Here is a 19,920-nt window from a genome sequence, read left to right on the forward strand (position 1 = left end):
GACCTGGGATGACTTTCTGTCTTTTACATCTGTAGTATGTTAGCAAACAATACACATATTTTATCTAGAGACAACTTCTGATGAGGCATTTTCTCTCTTATGTTTATGTTACTATCATGGTCTCCTCCTTTTTTCTCTTTTTTGAGCACAAACATTCCTTTTTTTTTTTTTGGTTGGGAGTGGATTCTTATTTATTTACTTTTTATCTCTTCTTGGCTGGGGGTAGGTATTTGTCAGAGAAGGAAAGGGAATTTTTTTGGGGGGGTGGAATTCTTAGAGATGCTTTAAAGTAAACTGATGAAGATCTGCTTCTCTGACTTCTACTTGGCCCTTGGTAAAGATATGGTTTCAAGGTCCAGTCAACTGTTAGTGTGTATAAGGGAAGATGGTAGCGCTTGTATTTACCAGAGGAGGTCAAAGTCAAGTTTCTTTTTCTCCTCTGAGTCTCGGTTTCCCTATCTGTAAATGCAAGTGATGACACTTCACATAATTCACACACAATGTTAATACAATATCCAGCAAAGTGCCCAACACTTTAGAAATCCTGCACATGTAGGTTGCTATGCCCCTTCCACCAGTTCTTTTCAGAAACGAGGACTGAATATAGACCCTGCCAGTGATATCAAAGTATATACAAGGATTTCTGATGAGAATGTCAGGGAAAGATTGCAATAAAAATGTACTCTTGCCAACAAAAGCTCCCTAAAACCACCACACTGTGTAAATATGCCTTATATCTAAATTCATTTCCGTGTGCACGCTTGCACATATATGCTGCATCTGTGTCCATGCAGGCACACATGAGCACACATGGATGCGGCATTTGTGTGCTCATTGCTGTGTTTGTGCATGCAAGTGTGTGTGTGTGTGTGTGTGTGTGTGCAGAAGGAAACTGGGCTGGAGGAAGAGGATACATTGCACTAGCTACTTGATGGTAACCCTTATTCAGTGTATTGTAACTCATGGTACATAAAATAAAGTTTGTTTATGACATCAGTCTTATCTTCTAATTAAAATCATAGGCCTGCAGCTCCTTTATACCTGCATAAAATAAGCAGTTTAATTTCTCTGCACCAAGGGAAAAATTATTTCATTGCCTTGTTATGTAGCCTATCACTTCGTGGTGTGCAGTAAGCAAGGGCGATTATGAAAGTCTCATTCTTACCCAGTACATTTGTCCTCTCATGCTCTGCGAGAACATGAATGCATCCTCTGAGGTTTCCTCAAGGGCAGTCACGGTGCTTTTCCCAGTTATCCTTACCCTGTCATAGTGCCAAACAGGGAGAAATTTATTCTATCTCTGAATAACCCACGCGAGAGCTCTCCCCTAGATGAGTGATTTTTAACCAGTGTGTCACGGCACACCGGTTTGCTGCAAGAGTTTTTTAAACATGCAACACCTGACTACTTAGTCAGGGATACTGACTTTTCTTCCCCTAGATTGTCAAATGAAAAAAATGACAACAGCTAACACAACAATATCTTTCCAGTATGAATGAAACAAAATTATACCTAGCTTTTGTCAGATCAGCAAAAAATAAATATTTACTTTTTGATGTGCTGCAGAATTTTAGTAATTAGTTTATATGTGCCATGAGATGAAAAATGTTGAAAATTGCTGTCCTAGATTATTTACATGTGCATGAAAAAATACACAATACATCCATTTCTTAAAAATTTGCTGATAACTAGTAATAACTTATTTCAATAAAGCCAAAGCACGTGTCTGACAAAGCAAAGGTAAACTGGTCTTAGAAACTGTAAAGGAATAAAAGGGAAAAAAAAACTATGAATATTAACAGTTAAAAGGACTGAGTTTCTTTTAAAGCTTACTTTATAATACTAATATATGCTATGCTAACATTTTAATGATCCTCCTATTTAGTAGTTTTATTTTACAAGGTACAAAAATGTATTTTGCTTTACTATAGATGTTGGGCACCATGATTCAGGCCGTGTGGAGAAGTAGCCCCAACAATTGGTAGCAGTTTAGGCAACGACAGAAAAGCTGCAAGGAGAAAGAAGCTCATTTGCTTATTTAGTCACTTGGTAAATATTAGGAACTCAAAGGAGTTGGGTTGAGCTGAATAAAAATGGTCAAAAGAACTGTGCTGCTAATGAAGCCAGAGACATAAGCAGAGGGCAGATTATGCCAGGCTATTTTAAGGATTTCAGAATGTAGGAGGATACATGATAAGCCATTGAATGGTTTTAAGTAGGGGAATGTCCGAATCAGATTTGTATCATAGAAAGATTGTTCTGGGCACAGTGTACACAGTGAATTGCAGGGAACGGGGCAGAAACAGTGACATTGGCTAGTGATGCTTTACAGCAATCTACTACAGAGATGATCACATTTGGACTAAAGTGATAACAGTGGACAGCGAAAGAATGGATCTGATTTCAAAGTATTTAGTAGGTGAAATATTCAGAACTTAGAGATGAATTTTAGGACATAAGTGGAGAAGCAGAATTAAGAATGAATCTTGGGCTTTTGGCTTCACATGTGTGGTTGGTAGAAATACTTCCTAAGCCAGGCAGGAAACACTGGGGGGAAAATAGGGCTGGGATGGGGTACATTGTGGGGCTTGTTGAGTTTGAGGTGTTTGGGTAACATCCAAACAGAAGAATCTTCCAAGAAGCTAGGGTTTCAAGTCTGAAACTGAGAGAAGGAGACCTTGGCTCAAGATTTGATTTATGTGCCATCCCCAGAAAGATGGTAGTTAAGGAAAAGAAAAATAAAAGTGGAAGAAGCCACTGAGAAACAGTTTGTTGAGTGAAAAGAGAATAAGGTCAAAGCCGAGGGTTGAGGAATGGTCATATAATAAAGATAACAGAAAGTTGAATATTCAGAAGAGGTGACCAAAAGAAAGACGGCACAGATACTTTGTCATACAAGTACCTGGCAGAGAATGCCCAGGAAAGATGGGATTGCTGGTGGTATCAGTGATTCCCAGGAGTTTAATTATGTGAAAGGCCTGAGCGCCTACATGTTCAGTGGATTTAAACACTGAAAAGGCAATGAGGCAATGACACCTGTAGTGGGACCCATATCATTGAATTACTATAAGTAGAAGCCAGATCGCACCTTCTGAAGGAGGCTGTTCAATAAACACCAAAAGGTAAATAGTAATCATAGCTGTCACTTGCCAAGAATATTCATTATACCAGGCACTCAAAGCCAGTTTGGGTGTCATCAGACTCAATAATTGTTGTGGAAACCAGGGCCTATGGAGGTTAAGTCATTTTCCAAGGTGATGCAATATGCAAAGAGAAGTGTTGAGTTTCAGCATGTTTCCTCTGATGTCAAAGCGTTTGTACTGCGCCATTCTGTCAATCTGGCTTGGGGATGACAGGCTTTCTTGAGCAGCAGAATTGGCCTCAAGGTCCTTTGGGGATTTGTGCTTTGGAAAATAAGGAGGACAAAGGGATCATGAAGCCACTTAAATCAATCGAATCACTAGAACAATTCAGAAAGAACAAAACAAACATGAGATTATACGGGGATCCTTTTCATGAGTAAAAAGTGATAAAAGCAATAGTTTGATGTAGAGTGACATGGAAAATTAAGCAGGGAAGAAAGGGGAGAGAGGACCATGAGAATATGCTCTGTGTACTTAAAAGAGAGACACCCTAAGATGAGGCCTTATTTATATGCAAACCTAATCTTGTACAGTATTTCAGCTCAATTCAGTAATGAAGGACTAAATTGGGGGAAAAGGCCAATATTTTGTATAGATACCAGATGCCCCTTTCTCTGTAGTGATATACAAGTACAGGTGACTTCATATTTATGCTTTAATTTCTTGTACTTATTCTCTCCCACTAACTCTGGGTATGTTTTCTCCTCTCTCCTTTTTATTTTTAGATCATGCTTCTTAGTGATCCTGAAATGGAGAGCAGCATATTGATCAGCTCAGATGAAGGTGCAACTTATCAGAAATACCGGCTCACCTTTTATATCCAGAGTCTGCTCTTTCATCCCAAGCAAGAGGACTGGGTGCTGGCCTACAGCCTGGACCAAAAGGTGAACAAACACTGTTTTTATTCACATCCTTTCACCTGGGTACCACTTGGTGAAAAGCACTTGCTTATTGCATCCAAATTTGAGGGATTCACTGACATTTCATTATTCCAAACAAAGTTGATTTTGTTTTTAGCAGCTAACCTTCCTGTCTACTCTTTATTATCAAAACACGTAGAAGGTATCTTTCATTTATTGGCAAAGTTCTTTATTATTTTATAGGTTCAAGATGATTTTCTCTGTAACTTTACTTACTTCACCTTTACCCTGTGAAGTAAATAGGAAATGTGGACTCATAATAATTTTATAGTGGCTGTAGTAAACAAGGCTGTTGAAATGTACCAGCTAGTAGGTGGAGGAGCCAAGATTTGAATGCATATTGTTCGATTTCAAGACTAGGGTGCATTATATCACACAATGCTGCCTTGATTTGATAAAATTTGAATATACTATTGTTCTGAGTTTAGCAAAAAAAGAAAAGCTTTAACCGTGTCTGTTTTGTTATTTTCTGTAAGTACATTCAGGATATCATGGGCCAATAAGTCCTTCTCTTTGAGTTCCACCTCCATATATTCTGGTCATGTACTTGGTCTTGTCTCTTACAGTCTCAGAAGCCTCTTGATTCAACATATTCCAAAAATGAACTATTGATTTTACCCCAACATAGCTGGTTCTCTTCCAGTATTTCCTAATTGTAGCCAGTTAGTTGTAAAAGTCAGAAATTTAGGAGGTGTGCTTAATACTTCCTTGTAGTCCTAACCCACCATCTGTAACCACCATCAAATCTTACTTCTAACTCTCTCTGGATTCCATGCCTCCTTTCTAATACCACTGCCATTCAAATACAGGTTACTGGTGTCATTTGAATTATGGCCAGAGCCTCTTCCACTGTGCTCATACTGTTACCTAAACAATACATTTTCCAAATGTAGATCTTATGATTTATTACCTTTTTACAACTTCTTTATTTTCTCATTGCTCAAAGAAGAAAGACCACAGTCCTCAGTAGGATGTGTCAGCACCTGGTCTGGTTCCTCCTTCTCCTTCTCGACTCACTGTCGTCGCCTCCTCTTGAATGTTTTCCTTCAGACCCTCACTTCAGCTGTCTTCCTCACTCCATTTCCTGGGCCTGGAATCTTCTTCCCTAAAGGAAACCTCATCACTGCCATATGTCAGAGCTCCTATCACGTCCTCAGGGTATCTTCCCTAAACCTCTGACAAAGTTACGTTCTCCGTGATGCTCTTCCTCATAGCATGGTGACAAAGAGCACTAATACCCTTTCAGAGTACTGTCATAATTGAGATTTTACAATTAATTTATGCGATTTTTGGATTATCTGCATTCCTCACTAGATAGAAAACTCCAGGAATATAGGGCCGTCTCTGTTTGTACTTACTGTTGTAGCATCAGACCCGAGCACAGTGCCTGGTACTTAGTAAGTGCTCAGTAAATGTGTGATAAGTGGCCTAATTAGTGGAAGAATGCATACACGTTATGGTAACCAATCCCCTATGATTGATCAACTTATACTTAAGAAAATGGACGTTAGATGATTCATCTTCACATTTTCTGCAATCTCCAGAACCTTTGTACAGTACTTGATGTCAAACTAGGATATAATAATGCTGTAGAGTCAATTAATGTAAGGAAATGGAAAATTCCAAGCACTGTCTTAAATAGAGAGATCCACAGAATAAACTTGGTTGAAATAGCTTCTTTATTCTCTCTTGAATCCTGAAGTAGTTGCTTTTCAGTGTATATTTGAATATGGGATTGTAAATGGGAGTGGTAAGTGAGTGTGTGTGTGTGTGTGTGTGTACATGCACGTGTGGTGTCAGCACCTTTGAACAATGATTTCAACATAACCTTTGTATCTCTCATTAATGGAGCCTTGAGGTGGGCATCAGGCACTTAATGCAATCCCCCAAGGACAACTACATGACATTTGCAGAGCAAAAGCCGTTGCAAATACATTTCTTTCATGGCATCAAGTGGATATTGTATAAAAGACTTAGCCAAATGTCAGACAGTCTGTGAGTGTAAATGTTCAATATATTTAGGAATTTTGATGCTGTGATGAAAAAAATAAATTACTTGGATTATTAAATGGCCAGATGGTAATTTAGGAGCTCAGAACTCCTGAATCATGTTTTTATTTATACAGAGACAAGCTACCAATGGGTTTGAAGCAACAGACATCTTATGACAGGTCAATGAACCAAAGGCAGTGTGCCTTGTGTGTATCTAGAAGGAGTATCCTTCCTGTCCATCACCACAGCACTGAGAGTGGTTGCGGTGTTGCTCAAGATGTACCTACCTGTAGGTACTTACCTGTAGGTAAAATGCCTACAAAATATTTTCAGACTTAGTGGTTGCTCAAGACATACCTACCAGTAGGTACGTACCTGTAGGTAAAATGCATACAAAATATTTTCAGACTTAGTGGTTGCTCAAGACATACCTACCAGTAGGTACGTACCTGTAGGTAAAATGCATTCAAAATATTTTCAACTTAGTGGCTGCTTTTTACTTAGTACAAGTATTTGGAAATGTGATGGTGGTGCTGATGGATTTTCTTAAACACACTGTGCACTTCTGGACAGACTGTTCCTCGGGCACTGTTTCTTGTTGTCACCTTCTGTGTAAAGTCGCTGACTGTTCTTCAGGCCCATAAAGTTTCTAACCGGTGCCCTGTCGTTCTTTTAAATAAATGGTATGAGGAGACAGATGATGCCCCTGGCAACATTTGCAGAGATGACATAAAACACCTAGACCCAGTCATCCACATTGTGGAAGTTTTTCTTTATTTCGAGGTGATTTATCGGTTTAGAGTCCAGGAGAATGATGCTGTACAGCAGCAAATGAAGATGTAAGGGGAGTTGAGCTTGATATACAATTGTCTTATTTCAGTCTGAAGCCTTCTCTGATGTGCTTGCATTGAGGCAGCTGGCTTCTTCCAGGGAAAATGAAAAGTGCTAGGGTTAAGGTAACTGCAGCATCAAAGGGAGATGTTTGTGGTGAGGAGTGAAATCAATGTTTTCATTATTGTGCCTTTGATGAAATGCACTAGTGATTTTTTTTTTTAGGATCGGTAAGGCTGTCTTGTTCTGCTGTATGTATTACAAAAGACCTAATTGAATGATATTTTAAAGGGATCACATTCAATTGCTTTACCCTCCAAATTGCTATCCCAAAGCAGCAGGAGACCTTCCAGGAGATTTCACCTGGTAAAAGCGCTGCTGGAGAACGAAGCTTATACCTTCTGGGTAGAACAAAATTGTACCTAAAAATTGAGAGATGCACACAGTGCTGTGTCCTGTGTGCCTCAGGGCAACTTTTGAGTCAACTGGAAAACATGGTTACGTTGCACTGGTGAAGGTCAGATTGTGGGTTAAGGTCTTCTGAGCTTCCAACTTCCAAAACTTCAAAGGGGTGGGGAGGTAGGAAGCAAATGCACCTTGTACTTGACCCATTTGGAGTGCCATACCTTTCCAGTTCTGTTGTGTCCCAATATAGCAAAATCCTTTCTGTTTCCTGCTCAGCTTGACCTGGGTTTTTGACCAAGTCTTTTCATTCTGACCATCCTAGGAGAATCCCAATTCCTGCCAGTTTCTGTGCCAGCTCCTGCATTTCAATATAAAAGGACTCAGTGCTTAGTAAAGACAAGAGATTCTTTCTTGGGTAAGAATCTTTGGATCTTTGGAGGTGCTTTATGAGAATTTTTGTGATTGAAAAACAACCAGCAAAAGTAATAGGTTATGGTTGACCAAACTGGAAATTAAGAAGCAAAAACAAAACAAAACAAAAAACCCTCCTTCCCTGCCCTCCTCTGTCCTACCTTCCCTTCCTCACCAAAGCCCTAGAAACATCTTTTGAGGGCTGAATGTTTACCTGCTATTTAGGAGACAGGGTTCTTTTTTGTGTTCAGCAGGCCATTGCCTCACTGATGACTGAAGCAGCTTATCTTGTGATGCTTGGGATTAGTTGGAGGGCTCAGCGCTCTTACTAAAACGGAGAATTTTTGAAAGATTTTGAGATAGGGTCTGAGGACATTAAAATCTTCTAAATAAGTAGGTGTTGTTCTCATTATAGAAAGCTGGATGTTTAAACATCCCTCATTTTGACAAGAGACTCAGTGCAGTTTTTTTTAATGGGCATGTGCTTACGTGTTCCCAGATACAAACACGGCACAGGGGGCTTCCACCAGAGATGGAGGACAACATAGCTATTTTTCTATGTGAGAGGTGGGATTGCAAAGCTCTTTATTATCATTCCTCTTCTTGGCAAAATGAAACTTGAACAAATAGGACTGGCTTTGGAGATCAGAGTTGAGGAATTTGGTGGGATTTCAAATTTTACTGGTTTTCAGACACTTCTGGGCTAGCCTGATCTGGAATTGCCAATAATTTCTGTGTAAAAACCACTTTCTGAAGCACTAGTACATTAATGACAGGTTGCTGTTACAGTAGTTGGAGAGGTGAGTGTGCAGCTATGGTTTGGTTTTGCTTTGTTGTGTTTTTTGATGGTCTTTAACCAGCCAAGTTCAATAGCAGCTGTCAGACCGACAAGCTGGTTAAGAAGCTGATGCAATTTGAGGCATGGTCACTGGCGAAACAGGGTGTACTGCGGAGGAGATGATGGTGCTTGCATGTGGGCTTTGCTGGTTGGTTGGATCCAACCGGGGCTCCACGGTCCACATGCACAGGTTACTGGTGAATTACAGTGTATCTGGTGTCCGGAGGGCTTGGAAATATGAAAGGATGTTTAAACCTTTGCTTCTGAAATGCTGGATAAAAAAGAAACTGTTTCTTTCACTTAAATTCTCATATAAACCCTCAGATTAGAAGTGTAATTGTATTCAGAGCCTCTGGTATTAGTAGGTGATGATAATTTTCCTCAGTAGCTATGGCAGAAGCTGGTGTCCTGTCTCCCCCACCTGCTGGGGATTAACTAGGGCTGACCATGGTTTTGAAGCTTATCGCTCATGGAATAAGAGTAGGACTGAAGAGCACTTTTATATTTAAAGAAAAGCAGTGCATTTCCTTTAAGTCCTCTCCTGTGCCTGTAAAACCATTTGCGTATCATTTAAGAGAAAAAAAATCAATAGCGCTACTCACCTATGACAAGCTGACTGCTCTTACAATGTCTCATCAATACAGTGGGGATGTACTAGCTTCATCACCATAGAAACACCAGTTTCCATGAGGCCACTTTTCTGTAGGTGAAAACAAAAATAGTGGACCAAGAATGGACGTGTTTTTTTAGTTAAGAAGAATGAGCACACCCTGTGTTATTCACATGTCACTATTAATCTATTTGAGCTGAGTTCTGAATAAAATAAGTGGTTTAATCTACCCTATTAACTTGCATTCAGTGGGGGTGGGGCCATAAGGATCTCCACCTGTGGCAACATTGCTGTGAGAACATTAGCTCAAAGGAACAATCTTCAGCAAAATTGTGGCCTTTGTCATAGGGAAAAGCAAGCCTGCTTTTTCCCTGTCATGCCTCACACTTTCTGTTCCCTGCCCCTACCTTTTAGGTGTCCGTTTTGGTAACCTGACACACTTCTTTTAGGAAAAAGAACATTTGCTAAAATAATGGAAGATGCTACACACACACACACACACACACACACACTGAGAAGGGTACTCAGGGACCTTTTCCCAATGGCATCTTTCTCAAAGCAGTTAGGCTCCAATGGTGGAAACGCGGCCCTGGCAGGGTGTTGGTGAAGGGGGTGACTGTGGCTGCCGTGGTGGGCAAGGTGCAGCTGCGCAGCAGCTTCCGTGTTCTTCCACACCTGCTTTCTCCATGGCGTGACCTTGTCGCCATGCGTGGACTCAGGGATTTTTCTGCCTGTTTTTCCCTTTGCGGGTCTTTCTGGTTCTTGATCTTCTCTGTCTGACCTGAACGCACCTTCTGTCCTCCTTCCAGTCTCTGTCTCCATCTTGACCACTCATCCTGGTACGGTAGCCAGGTACTTTTAAAGTCAGGGTTGGCCTTTAAATCTTCTAAATTAGAGTGTAATATACATATACAAAAGTGCACATTTTATGATCTCAGTGAATTTTCATACTGAATATGCCTACAAAACCAGCACCCTAATCAGGAAGCACAACATGACTGGCATCGAAGAATATTTGTGCACTGTTCTAGTAATTATCTTCCACACCCCCAGGGGGTGCTGTCAGTCAGTGTCATTATTCAGTTCCTGCCAGTGATTGATGATTAGCTAAACTGGTGAAGGAACAGACACACAGTGAGTTCCTGGAAGAAAGGTCAGAAGATAACAAGTGAGGTAAATGACAGAGAAAGAAAATTTTAAAAAATCTTAACATTAGAAGATTAGACTAAGTGAAGGTAAACATATGTTAACATTGAATAAGCACAACTAATCCAGAGAATTTATAAGGAATCTTCTAAAAATGCTCATTTCAAACCACTTTAACAAGTTTCAAGTTTGCAAAATGTGCTACTTTCTGCGAAGTAAAGAAGATACCCAATGCTGGCAAAGCTGTGGTGAAATCTTATTCTGAAATAGTGCTGATGGCTGTCCAGATAAGTTTTTCCTTCCTGGAAAATATAGATGTATTCGTAACTTCGATCCAGTGGTTCAGTTACTCTGCTTCTGGGTCTGTACCAATGGGAGAATACCAAGAAGCTTTAGATACAATGATGCTTATCAAAGCCATTCACACTGGGAAACACTGGATAGAAATGTAGGGAATTCCCATCCTAAGGGTCTTTAACTCACAGTACATGCATTGGTCAGAATATCATGCAGACATTAAAATGGTAGTCATGAGGACCGTGTAGCAACATGGATACATATTAATACCTATTTAATGCATACAGGGTGGAACAAAAGTAACTCTACAGTTGTGAGTACACAAAACAGAGTTTATTCTTGTATTATTATTTACTGATATAATTTTCCATACAAAAAACTGTAAACCTACTTTTGCCCCATCTTGTATATATCTCATATTATATACACTATATATCAATTTATGCATAATATATATTATTCAGTCAAGTAGTGCTCTTTCAATACATATGCAAAAAAAAAAACCCCAAAATAAGATAAAGAAAGCAAGAAAAGGGGGAAGGCAGGAGAAACATTTTAAAAAGAAGCAAAGGAAATATTCCTAAGTCTTATCTGGATTCTTGGATTAGAAGATGGAATTATGTTTATGCATTTTTTCCATACCATTTGTTTTCCAAATTTTTCTATTCTTTCATTAGATTACTTTATAATTAAAAAATTCTGAAAAGTAATCTACCTTGAACAGTTTATGTTCTGTCCTAATTATATGGCAGTGCTCTTAAAAAAGGTTCTAGGTGTTAATAGCGTCAATTTAGCTACAATCATTTCAAATTATTATTTAAATACCTTTCCAAGAGGCAGTGTGGTATAAAGAAAAATTTTGCTGAACCAGGAATACACTGAGCCTGAGTTTTCTCTTTTTTTCACGTTGGCTTTCGACTATGGTCCCTGCCAAACTGTGAAACTCTAGGAATTATTTTTTTCTCCCAACAAAAAGTCTACTCTTATCAGATACAACTTCAATCTGTATTCTTTACAACTCAGCTATAGATACAGACCTTGTTATTTAGAAGCACCCACTATAGATATGTGTTGAAGAAGCTATTTATTCTGGTAGTTTTCAGATGAATTTTGCAGCTGTATCCCCAAAGCAAAGTACTATTTAGTTATTTGATTTGACAGCTGTAATGGAAATGGATACTCTGGAGCCAAGGGGTGTAGACAATATGCAGGGGGTTAAGGGTTGTGCCAAGTGACTTTCACACTCCCCATGTGATGTTACACACCGTAGACGTACGAGTACAGATGCTTCTCAGAAATGGAGGTGTAATATGTCCTTAAGAACTCCTGGGTATGGCACTAACAGGTGCTTTTATGTACATTATTACATTGAATTCTCAAAGTGAGAATCTCCAAGGTGGTTATCATTTTTCCAAGTTACAGGTGAGCATGTGACTCTTGAAGGGGGTATTAATTTGCTGAAGGTCACAGAGCTAGTGAGGGGCCCAAGCTGCTCTCTATGGTAAGCCTGGCAGAGGTCCCCGCAACTCCCTATGAACCACTACACCTCACTCTTCCTAGGAAATCAGCAGACTTTCCCTGTGGGCCCTTTATACCAAGCCCAGCCCCAGACAGAACTCCAACAGAGAGACGGCACAGCCAGCCATGGAGAGACCAGACCTTCAAACGAATGCCAAGGGTATTCTGTCACATCCCACAGCTGACGTCACTTTCTGGGGTGGGGTTTTGAGGAGGGAACTCATCCAACTGTTTACTGATGTGTGATAGGCCATAGGACTAATTAATTCTGCTTCAGGCAGAAAATAAACAAGGCGGTTGTGTTTTTTAAAGGTTTTGTCTTGTTTTGTTCACTTTTCCCATTAATTTGTTCCAACATTTGGTTAATATATAGATTAAACCAAAGTGTTTGCCATTTAAGTAGGTAATACTATGATCTGAAGTTTTTTTAAGGAAGCTTATGGAGACAACATCTTTAATATGGTAATGAAGATGGAAGTTGAAATCATTTAACTTCATTTACAAATCATGAATATGTATTATGCTTTAAATGAAAAGAAAGGCTAAAACAGATATAGTGTTTGTTCAATTTGCTAAAGAGAAGACAATTTGTCAAGATTTTCCCCCCAAAACTCAAGCAATATGCAAATACAGGAAAATCAGACCCCCATGTTAATTCCGTGGCATGATGAATATTTTTATAATCCTAATTAGTACCAGTCATTTAGTCTAGCAATTTTCCCCAATCTAGCCAATTTGAAATTAAAATAGATGCCTTGATTACAAAACTCATTAGCAAAGAAGCACCCTTCTCACTAACCAGTTCACTTAAAATGCACAAACTGAATGAAGTGTGGAACACTTGTGCCGTCAATTGGCATAAGTGAAGTGAGTCTTAATTGGAAGCATTGTGAAGTATTTGTTTTGCTGCATGTTTCATTGCAGTATAATATATGATTCATTAAATGTAACAAAAGCAACTTTTAAATGGTTTCATTAAGCAGAGTTGGTGCACATGGTAATTTTTATGAAGTCAAATGTCACGATTGTTTGCATTTGAAGTTCTGATGGGTATTAATGTCAGAAAGACAAAGTCTGACTCTACATTGATCACTCTGGTTATGAGAAGAATGTCAGGTTTAATGTGAGAGGAGAAAATTAAATTATAGAACATTGACTTCTTACTTAAAAGTACTCACATGCGCATTGTCCTTGTGCATTTGGAGGTGGAAATTCCAGAACTGCCTGACTGATGGCTGGGAAGCCTGAGGATTAGAGTGAAATGAAAGGAGAAAAACAGTTGGGGATTTTTCTCTTTGTCATTTCTTTTTTTAATTTTCTTTTTTAATTAAGGAAGGAAGTAGTGGGTGGAGAGAAACTCTATCCGATATATTTTCATCTACTGAAAAGAGCAATAGCGATGGTAGCAGCACAGACTGACGTGCTGTCTAAGCCCAATGTGGTGGGAATGAGAGCAGGGGGAGGTTGGCTCCGGACCAGGGAAGCACTGTAAATGCGGACTCTGCGGAGGTGCTGACCCAGGGCCAGAGGGCGAGGTGTTCAGGGCTGGTTTTTCCGTGGAGGAGTCTGCAGAATGAATTGCTACCCTGGCAGGCCTGGAGGAAGAAGGCACACTGTTGCATCAGTGTTTTTTTTTCTCAGTGTAATCCAGCTGTCAGCTGTGACCTCATATTTATGGACTATTTCAACCCTACATCAGCGACGTTGCAAAAGTCAGCCACGTTGCTGAGTTCCACGGGGAATCTGATTTTAACAGGCACTGTTCATGTCCTGCTCATGCTTATATCTATTCTGTGTTTCCACTGTAGTATTCTCCCATTGACTTCTGATTGCTAAGATTTGCATTTCTTTGCTGGAAGGCTTTCTCCAAACCCTGTAGAAGCTACTTCACTTCTTGGCACAGCGCATTGTAGAAGGGCCAGGGAATTAACATATGGGAGCAGCCCTCAGGCAGTGAGCAACAGAATTTGGGGTACAGATACCCTGGTTTCCTTGCTTCTCATGTGGGGCAAATCTGAGGTGTGTGGATTATGCTTTTGCCCCCAGAATTGCCGAGTGGGATTAAACTCTAGTTGCCCACAGAGTCAGTTGGCTTTGTAACATACCATATACCAACTGCCTTCCACTGTCTGGGCCATTTCTCTACTTCTGTATCATCTCCCAAATGAACTACTTCATTCTCATCTCAGTGTCTGCTTCTGGGGGAGCTCAAACCCACTATGTCAAGCCTTTTGTGGTTTAGGTAGTGATAGCTGAAGATTTATGGGGTCAAGGAGTGAGGTCACAGCACATAGATCTGCACCCAGAAAGTCCCCTTTGACATTTTTATGTCCTTAGCCTGTCCTGCCCAGGCCACCCTGTGATTTCCCTGAGTGTTGTAAGCTGAATAATGCCCTCTCCCTGAAAGATACTCACCTCCAAATCCCCAGAGCCTGTGAACATGTGTCCCTACAGGGCAAGAGGGACTTGGCAGATGTGACTAAGTTAAGACTTGAGAAGGGAAGAGCAGACTGGATACCCAGGTGTGCCCAGCATAACCACAAGGTTACAGAAAAAGCAGGAGGCAGAAAAGGAAGAGTTAAAACAAGGAGATGTGATAGTGAAAAGAGAAATGGGATACATGCTCTTTGAAGATGTGGCCATGAGGGAAGGGCTGCAGGTGGCCTCTAGGGGCTGGAAAAGGCAAGGAAGTGGGTTCTTCTCTGGAGCCTCCAGAGGAATGCAGCTCTGCTGACCCCTTGGTTTTAACCCTATAAGAATGACTTTGGACCTCTCACCTCCGGAACTGTAAAATAAGTTCATGTGAGCCACTTAGTTGGGATAATTTGTTATAACAAATATACACTCACAGACTCTTCCCCCAGCTTCAGTGGGTCTGTTCAACAGCAGCCCAGATCCTTCACTTGTCTGCACCTGCTTCTGCAAGCCGAGGCATCAGCAGACCCAGACCCGGGCCAGAGAGGCCACACTTTTGATGTCTCTCTACACTGATCCATGCAGTTCTGTTATAAGAAGAGTTCCTCCTAAGAGGAATTCTTACGAAAAATAATGTTCATTGTCCAGTTATATATTGTCTTAGTTTGCTAAGCTTGCCATAGCAAAGTACCACAGATTGATTGGTATAAAGAACATAAATGTAAATAACTTCTCATAGTTTTTTAAAGTATATTTTATTCATTACGCTATTACAGTTGTCTCAGTTTTCTGTCCCCCTTATTCCCCTCCGCCCTGCATCCCCCATCCCATCAGCATCCACCCCCTTCCCCTTAGTTCCATGTCCATAGGTTATAGTTACAAGTTCTTTGGCTTCTCTATTTCCTATGCTATTCTTAACCTCCCCCTGTGTATTTTGTATCCACCATTTATGCTTCGTATTCCCTGTACCTATTCCCCTATTCTTCCTGCTCCCCACTGATAACCCTCCATGTGATCTCCATTTCTCTGGTTCTGTTCCTATTCTAGTTGTTTGTTTAGGGTTTTTTTTAGGTTCGGTTGTTGATACTTATGAGTTTGTTGTCATTTTACTGTTTATAATTTTGATCTTCTTTGTCTTAGATAAGTCCCTTTAGTTTCATAATTACATTTCATAATTTCATAATTATATTTCATGTGATAAGGGCTTGGTGCTGATGAACTCCTTTAACTTGACCTTATATGGGAAGCACTTTATCTACCCTTCCAGTCTGTTGTAGACTGCTCTGCCTGGTTTTAGGAATTGTATATCAATCCCTTGTGGCTAAGGGCGAGGGACAACCTTTGGAGTGCCAGCCGCAGGAGACAAAGCCTGTCTCTGGTAGCAAATGCTGCCTCAGTTCCTCTCCCTGCCCCCAAAGCTTGATTGGAAGTCAATGATGAGTAAGACCCCTCACAGCAGGGGGCAACCTAAGCCAGACTCAATCCCCTGGGAGGCCTTCATGGAAGGACTCAGGGGGCTGCAACACAGAGCAATGGACTCTCGCCCCCGGCTTTGACAAAGCCTGAGTCCCCATGTTCTCTGGGAGAAGTGCTTCCTGGCTCTAATCCCCTTAAGCCTGAATATCTGTTGGGGAGAGGTGCAGCTCCTTGCCTTGCTAAAGTGTGTTTTAGGGAAAAATCTGGCATCACAAAGACTTCCTGATAAACCTGTGAAATCTGCTCTGCTAAGAGTGCTTTCATTCATATGTTAAGGATTCAAGCAGGAAACTCTAAAACTCTGTTCCTGACAGACTCGGACTCATAGTAAGCCCTCAGATTTCTTTGAAATGTTATCTACTGTTTGATCCTTGCTGCCCTGTATTTCTGTGTATTAGAACCCAATAAAAGCTTTGGAGGAGGGGGCTAGGGGCCTATTTCTCCTTGGAGAAACTGGCCACAGCTGGCCTTTTTCCCCCTGTGAAACTGGCCACTGCTCACTTCTCCTCCCCAAGCAGATCACATCATATATTGGTTATATTCACCCTCATCTGTGGCAATTGGGGGGACTTGAGAAGAAGTCGCCCCCACACCAGTCTAAATGATAGCTTAACTGGATAGAGCAATCTTGGATGTAGGTTCTTGACTTTCATGACATGGGGTACTTCTTTCCAGCCCCTTCTTTCCTATAAGGTTTCTTTTGAGAAATCAGCTGATAGTGTTATGAGAATTCCTTTGTAGGTAACTGTCTCCTTTTCTCTTGCTGTTTTTAAGATTCTCTCCTTATCTTTAAACTAGGTAATGTAATTAAGTGCCCTGGTGTGTGATTCCTTAAGTCCAAATCTTTGAGACTCTGAGGTCCTGGAAGTTTATTTCTTTTGCCAAATCAGGGAAGTCCTCTTTCATTATTTTTTTAAATAAGTTTTTCATTTTTTGCTCTTCCTCTTCTCTTTCTGGAGCCTGTATGATTCAGATGTTGGAACATTTGAAGTCATCCTGGAGGTTCCTAAGCCTCTCCTCATTTTTTTGAATTCTTGTTTCTTCAATTTGTTGTAGTTGAATGCTTATTTCTTCCTTTTGCTCCAAATCATTGATTTGAGTCCTGGTTTCTTCCCATCACTGTTGGTTCCCTGTACATTTTCCTTTATTTCACTTTGCATAACCTTCACTTTTTCCCCTGTTTTGAGACCATACTCAACCATTTCTGTGAGCATCCCAATTACCAGTGTTTTGAACTCTGCATCTGATAGGTTGGCTATGTCTTCATTGCTTAGTTCTTTTCCTAGAGTTTTGATCCATCCTTTCATTTGGGCCATATTTCTTTGTTTCAGCACTCCTGTTACGTTGTAAGGGGTGGAGCCTTAGGTATTCACCAGGGCTTGGAAATCCATGGTGCTGTATGTGGAGAGGGGTGGTCAGAGAGGGAACAGTGCTGCTTGCTCAGCACTCGGCCAGGTTTCAGTCACTTCCCCCACTACCCACAAGCAAATTAGGCCCTTCTGGTGCTGATTCCTGGTGGGTGGGCTTGTGTACATTCTAGGATCCTGTGAGTCTCTCCAACAAACTCTCCTGTGTGGCTGGAAAAGTAACTCCCACAGGTCATTACGGCCAGAGGTTTTGAGGCTTTATTTCCCTGCACTGGAACCTTGGGTTGTGCAGTCTGTCTTGCTCCCCACTTGTTCCTCCCAGTTTATCCACACACAAATGTGAGGCTGTAGTCTGCCAGCTGCCATCTTGCTGCCCAGTTTGCCAGCCACTGCCTTGCTATGAGTCCTCTCCACCCTAACTGCCTGTCTCCACCCCTCCTATCAGTCTGGATGAATGTTTCTTCTTTACTTCCTTGCTTGTCAGGCTTCCATATAGTTCAATTTTGTGGTAGCTCTGGTTGTTTTTTTGTTTTTAACTTTCATTGTTCTTCTTTTGGTTGTCCAAGGAGGCAAAGTATATCTATCTATGCTTCCATCTTGGCTGGAAGTCCTTAAATTTTCATAGTTCTGAAAGCTATGAGTCTGAGATTAAGGTGTCAGGAGGGTTCGTTTCTCTCCTTGGCTTTTGTAGGCCATCTGTTTCCTGAATGTTCAGATGGGATCTTCCCTCTGTGACTCTGTGCCCTGAATTCCTCTTCTTATAAGGATACCAGCCAAATTACATTAGGGCCCACCATAATAACTTCATTTTAACTTAATGAACTCTTCAAATACCCTGTCTCCAAATACAGTCCCATTCCGTGGTACTGGGGGTTAGAACCATCAACATGTGGATTTCTGAGGACATAATTCAGCCCTTAACATATTGATATATGCGTGTCCAGGTTGCTGAGTGATGAAAGTCTTATTCTTTGTGTTTCTACTCCCTGTGTGAGGAAGGAGCAGCAGTTCCTTCCTCCTGTAGCCCAAGGGGCTCCTGAGGCACATGGAATGGAACCCACCCCTCAAAAGGATTTACACTGAAGGTGGGAGGTAGGAAGTGAGGGTGGGCCAGTCCCTGAGATGGAAACCAGGTTGTATGAGAGGCTCTAAGAATGGTCAACAAGATTTCAAACTGGTCTTTCACCTTGGCCCTGAGTAAAGCAAGGGAATATGAGGAGGCACAAGAGAAAAAATGGTTCCTGGGCCTTGGAGACCACTAGGAAGAACTCTGAGGGAACAGAATCTGAAAGAAACCTCAGGTGCAAACTTAGTTTTCAGAATCATGGCTATTAGCTTGCATAAACTAGATTCCTTTGGTTTGGTTTTGCTGCTTTATTTTTGTTTTCTTTTTGCATTTGAAAGTTGCAATAGATCTCCGATGCACCTAAAGTAACAGAACGAGGTTTGGAGTACCTGAAGGTATTATAAATTTTAAAACTCATCATTGGCTTCACCATAGACCGGAAGATAAAGTTAGCTCAGCACATAGCTTGTCTAAGTTTCTATCCTGGTTCTCAAGCTCCCCCTTCACCATGCACCAGGGAATGAATGCACCCTCCTGCTTTACCGCAAAGTGCCCTAGCCCATGCTCTTCCCTCTGGGAGTCCTTTTCTCCTTCTTCATCTAGCTATTCCTATTTATCTTCTAAAACTCAATGCAAGTGTCTTCTCTAGACAAATGTATCTATGGAAACAGAACTAAACTTATCAAGATTTTAAAGAAAAATCTAGGGCCCTGGCTGGTGTAGCTCGGTGGATTGAGCGTGGGCCTGCGAACCAGAGTATCGCGGTTTGATTCCCAGTCAGGGCACATGCCTGGGTTGCAGGCCAGTTCCCAGCAGGGGACGCACGAGAGGCAACCATACATTGATATTTCTCTCCCACTCTTTCTCCTTCCCTTCCCCTCTCTCGAAAAATAAATTAAAAAAAGAAAGAAAAAAAAAAGAAAAATCTAGGAAGAAGCTACTTTCATGTTTATGTACTGGAAGCTTTTTATTTTATAAGTATGTAAGGGTGGAGGAACCCAAATTTTTCTCAATGTTTAAGACATCCAGGCCCTGGCTGGTGTAGCTCAGTGGATTAAGTGCGGGCCTGTGAACCAGAGTATCGCGGTTTGATTCCCAGTCAGGGCACATGCCTGGGTTGCAGGCCAGTTTCCAGCAGGGGACGCACGAGAGGCAACCATACATTGATATTTCTCTCCCACTCTTTCTCCTTCCCTTCCCCTCTCTCGAAAAATAAATAAATAAAATATTTTTTAAAAAATTAAAAAAAAAAAGACATCCAAAGGTCTTAAATTGTACCTGGAGAAGAGATAAAGAGGGCCTGAATTAAGGTAATAATAGTGAGGTCAAGAAGAAAGGAGACGATTTATAGAGTGTAGAAGCAGACTTTGTAACTGCGTAGAAGTCACAGGAAGGAGGGGTGCTCGATAACTCCAACCATGACAGGAGCCGAAAGTATACTATTGATCTAACCCTTTGAATGTCTGCAAAAAATATCTAAGGCCA

General features: G+C 40.9%; 1 protein-coding gene across 1 annotated transcript in view; it reads left to right on the forward strand.

The window, feature by feature from the left end:
• The window catches only part of SORCS3 (sortilin related VPS10 domain containing receptor 3), a 559,312-nt gene that overhangs the window by 292,837 nt on the left and 246,555 nt on the right, over window positions 1-19,920 (forward strand). The window contains exon 4 of the mRNA XM_037159520.2: window positions 3,869-4,027. Coding sequence (XP_037015415.2) covers window positions 3,869-4,027 — 159 coding nt within the window. The remainder of the gene's footprint in view (window positions 1-3,868; window positions 4,028-19,920) is intronic.

This window comes from Artibeus jamaicensis, unplaced genomic scaffold, assembly GCF_021234435.1.
Source record: "Artibeus jamaicensis isolate MK-2021 breed Jamaican fruit bat unplaced genomic scaffold, CSHL_Jam_final contig_490, whole genome shotgun sequence".
NCBI lineage: Eukaryota > Metazoa > Chordata > Mammalia > Chiroptera > Phyllostomidae > Artibeus > Artibeus jamaicensis.